General features: G+C 45.8%; 1 protein-coding gene across 1 annotated transcript in view; it reads right to left on the bottom strand.

Annotated features, from left to right (window-relative positions):
• Positions 1–3193, bottom strand: part of LOC107300477 (protein hinderin-like) — a gene marked incomplete at both ends in the record, with an annotated part of 9126 nt that extends 5933 nt beyond the window's left edge. Inside the window, one exon of the mRNA XM_015829804.1 lies at positions 2523–3193. Within this exon, the coding sequence (XP_015685290.1) occupies positions 2523–3193 (671 nt within the window). The remainder of the gene's footprint in view (positions 1–2522) is intronic.
• Between the last annotated feature and the right edge of the window lie 1318 nt (positions 3194–4511).

Below are 4511 nucleotides of genomic sequence, written 5' to 3'. Positions count from 1 at the left end.
GAAGGAAGGAAGGAAGGAAGGAAGGAGATGGGAGGGAGGGAGGGAGGGAGGGAGGGAGGGAGGAAGGAAGGAAGGAAGGAAGGAAGGAGGCAAGCCATGGCAGTGCAGTGGCTCAAGGTCGACTCAGCCTTCCATCCTTCCGAGGTCGGTAAAGTGAAGACCCAGATTGTTGGGGGCAAGAGGCTGACTCTGTAAACTGCTTAGAGACGGCTGTAAAGCCCTGTGAAGCGGCATACAAGTCTAAGCGCTCTTGCAAAAGGGCCTGGGTACCAGCAGCACAGTTGGTGGCCATTTTGCAAGTAGCTTGTCCTCTCCCAGTTTGTGTGTTTCTATGATGGGTTCGTGGCAATGTATGCTTTCCAATACTGTACTAAAAAGGTTCCAGTACTACCGAGGATACTGCCAATTGGAAACTTGTTTCCACACAATCCTTTTATTTGTAAAAAAAAAAAAGTTTCCTTTTCCTTTCCACCTACAGGTAGTCCTCAACTTACAACAGTTCCTTTAGTGACCGTTCAAAGTTACAACGGCACTGAAAAAAAAGGGGTCTTAGGACCATTTTCCACACTTACAACCGCTGCAGCATTTTCCCATGGTCACATGATTTACATTCGGATACTTGACAGCTGACTCACATTTATGACGGTCACAGTGTCCCAGGGTCACATGACCCCCTTTTGCGATCTTCCGACAAGCAAAGTCAAGTGGGGAAGCCAGATTCACTTCCCAGTCGTGTGCAACGATTCACGTAACAACAGTGGCAAGAAAATGGCACAAAACGGGACAAGACCGACTTAAGGAATTTCTCATTTAGCGGCGACATCAGTTCGGGGCTCAATTGTGGTCGTTAAATTGAGGACTACCTCTTTTCTGGTGTGGCTCGTTGGGCCTGCACACCAGGCAAAAGGACCCAAACTTTTCGGGACAGCAACTGTGCCTCTACCACAGGGGTCTCCAAACCTGCCAACGTTTAAGACGCGTGGACTTCAACTCCCAGAATTCCCCAGCCAGCATGATTCAGTGCTAGAAGGGAGGGGGGTTGACATGGCTGGCTGAGGAATTCTGGGAGCTGAAGTCCACAAGTCTTAAAGCTACTGAGGTTAAAAAAACTCTGCTTTAGAGTAGGGGGTCTCCAAACTTGGCAACTTTCATACTTGTGTACTTCAGCTCCCAGAATTACCCAGCCAGCATGACTCAGTGCTAGAAGGGGGGGTGCTGACACGGCTAGCTGGGGAATTATGGGAGTTAAAGCCCACAAGTCTTAAAGCTACTGAGGTTAAGAAATTCTGCTTTAAAGTAAGGGTCTCCAAACGTGGTCACTTTAAGACACATGGACTTCAACTCCTAGAATTGCTCAGCCAGCATGACTCAGCGTTAGAAGCGATGGCATATGACACCAGTGAGATTAGCAAAAATGTTTAAAAATACTTTAAACAACTGTTGGAAACAAAGACCAGGTACTTATTATCATATCTGGTGGACGTGCCCTAAAGCAAAAAGGTTTTGGGTTAAAATACATTTATGGCTGGAGAAAATGACTAAAAAACAAATGGACTTTAAACCAGAATTATTTTTGTTAGGAATAATAGGAGCTCATTATGAGCAAGAATTGTATTTGCCCAACATTGGGAAAATGAAAACTTACCAGCTGAAGAAGTGCTAATTAAGAAAATTCTAGAGTGTGCAGAAATGGATAGACTGACTTTAGAGATTAAAGAGAAAGAAGATTCAGTGTATTTTAGAACATAGGATAATTTCTATCAATGGCTAGAAAAACGAGTCAGAGAGAAAGGAATGTGATATGTAATTTTGAATATATATTAGCAGGAAGAAGGCTTGAGTGATTAATTAACATATTGTTTGTGATAATTAACTATTATCTATTACTGTTTGCCAAACACATGAACCCAGACATTATGCTGTTTGCTAAATATTGAAAATGTTATTTGGAAAAATCCCAATCCCAACCCCAACCGTAACCCTAATCCTAACTGTAACCCAGGGGTAGGCAACCTTGGCTCTTTTATGACTTGTGGACTTCAACTCCCAAAATTCCTGAGCCAGCCATGCTGAGGGGAAAGGGAGAGGTTTCCAAGCTGAGCCATGCTGGCTCAGGAATTCTGGGAGTTGAAGTCCACAAGTCATAAAAGAGCCAAGGTTGCCTACCCCTGGCCTAGGAGGCTCACCGCTTAGAACAGGAGGACTTAGGACAGGGGTAGGCAACCTTGGCTCATTTATGACTCGTGAACTTCAACTCCCAGAATTCCTGAGCCAGCCATGCTGAGGGGAAAGGAGCCAAGGTTGCCTACACCTGCCCTAACCCAAATCCCAACCCTAACCCCGAAGCTGAAAACACCAGCCTGAAGATGACGAATGGGACTTCGTCGAAATGAAGCAAGTGGGATTGACATGGCTGGCTGGGAATTCTGGGAGTTGAAGTCCATGCAACTTAAAAGTGACCAAGTTTGCAGATTGCTATTCTAGTAAAAAGCCAAGTTTCCCTTTCACCTTCTCAAGCTTACCGGTGATAGTCCCGCCTGGACTTCTGTAACTGCTCTTGTTGATGGAGAAGTTTATTCTCCTGCTCTGCTAACAAATTCTGGAGACGTTCCTTCTCCATCTCCAGCTCAATTTTCTGTAGCAGGAGCTGCTTCCTTTTCTCTTCCGAGACGTTTTGATCGCGATCGACTTCTTTCGATCTCAAGGCTTCGCCAGCCTTCTGCCTCGGAGGGTGCGGCGAGCCAAAATACTCCGAGGAAGATTCGCACGGGGGTTGCGCATATCGGTCTTGCACGTGGCAACTATCCTGGAAAGATTTGTGAGCCGAGTTTCCTGATTTTTGATGGAGAGGACACCCCCGAATGGGACAGCCGTTCTTCCTCTTCTGCCCATCAGGAGTTCTTCTAAAATGGGGGGGGCTCGGATGCTGCTCGGATGGAGATGTCATGTTGTTGCATTTGTGGTGCAATCCGTTTTCCAAAAGACCCCCATTGCTGGCCTCTGTCTGACATCCATGGGTGCCAGCCCCAAGGACCCCTCTATTCCTACTAGGTCGAGTTGAAGGTTGAAGACTAGGGCTTCTACGAGTTACGTTGTGGTCCTTATACAAAGTCTGTAGTCTAGCTACACCAAGGTAGGATCCATCCAGGTCTGAAGGTGGCACCAAGTGACAGTTGCGTCTCTGGTTAGACATCTGTAAACAGACAGGGGAGATGGAAAAAAAACCACACGTTTAGCTTCTACAATTCAAAATAGCAGTCTTCCAATATTTGAGGGGCTGCCCCAAAGAAGAAGGGGTCAACCTATTTTCCAAAGCACCAGAAGGCAAGACAAGAAATGATGCTTTGGCAACTAAACGAAGAGAGATCCAGCCTCTGCTGTTGGGCTGCATTAACAGAGGGACAGGATCAAGATCACGTGAAAGTGTTAATGCCACTTTACAAGGCCTTGATGAAGCCACACTTGAAATATTGCGTTCATTTTTGATCGCTGCCAATATAAAAAAATATGCCGATATTCTAGAAAGAGTGGAAAGACCAACGAAGATGATTAAAGGCCTGGAGACTAAAACATATGAAGATCGGTTGCAGGATTTGGGTATGTCTACTCTAGTGGAGAGAAGAACTAGGGGGGACATGATATCAGTGTTCCAGTATTTGAGGGGCTCCTACAAAGACGAGTGGGGGTCAAACTATTTTCCAAAGCACCAAAAGGCAAGACAGGAAACCGATGGGTGGAAACCGATCAAGGAGAGAACCAACATGGAACTAAGGAGAAATTTCCTGACAGTTAGGAACAATTAATCAATGGAGTGGAAGTTGCCTTCAGAAGTTGTAGGTGCTCCATCACTGGAGGTTTTTAAGAAGAGACGGGACAGCTATTTATCTGAAATGGTACAGGCAGTCCTCGGCTTAAAAAAATTCATTTAGTGACCATTCAACGTTGTAGTGGCATTGAAAAATGACCCATTTTTCACAGTTACGAGCTTTGCAGCACCCCCAGGATCGTGTGAGCAAAATTCAGATGCTTGGCAACTGATTCCTATTTATTAATCTTAAAACACCAAAGACTTAAAACACCAAAGACTATGGCCCAGCAACAACCACCAGCCAATCAAACGGCCCAAAACCAGACCACGACTCAGAAACATCTGGACCAGGGGGTCTTCAAACTTGGCCCTTTTATGACTTGTGGACTTCAACTCCCAGAATTCCTCAGCCAGGCCAAGTTTGAAGACCCCTGATCTGGACGAATAATACCCACACCAGTTTACCTCACACACAAAAAAGGTATTTAAAGGCCAGTGCTCTGTCAGACGAGCACAATTCAAAGCGCACTGAAGATGTCATCCCAAATGGAAACGAAACGTTTGCAGTCAAATCGCCAACTCGGAGATTGGACCAACGGCCCGTTCATATTTATGCCCGTTGCCGTGCCCCAAGGTCACGCGATCCCCTTTTGCGACCTTCTGACAAGCAAAGTCAATGGGGGAAGCCAGATTCACTTAACAA

This window comes from Protobothrops mucrosquamatus, unplaced genomic scaffold (genome assembly GCF_001527695.2).
Source record: "Protobothrops mucrosquamatus isolate PMUCROS unplaced genomic scaffold, P.Mucros_1.0 scaffold7198, whole genome shotgun sequence".
Lineage (NCBI taxonomy): Eukaryota > Metazoa > Chordata > Lepidosauria > Squamata > Viperidae > Protobothrops > Protobothrops mucrosquamatus.
This window is presented reverse-complemented; position numbering and strand designations above follow the sequence as displayed.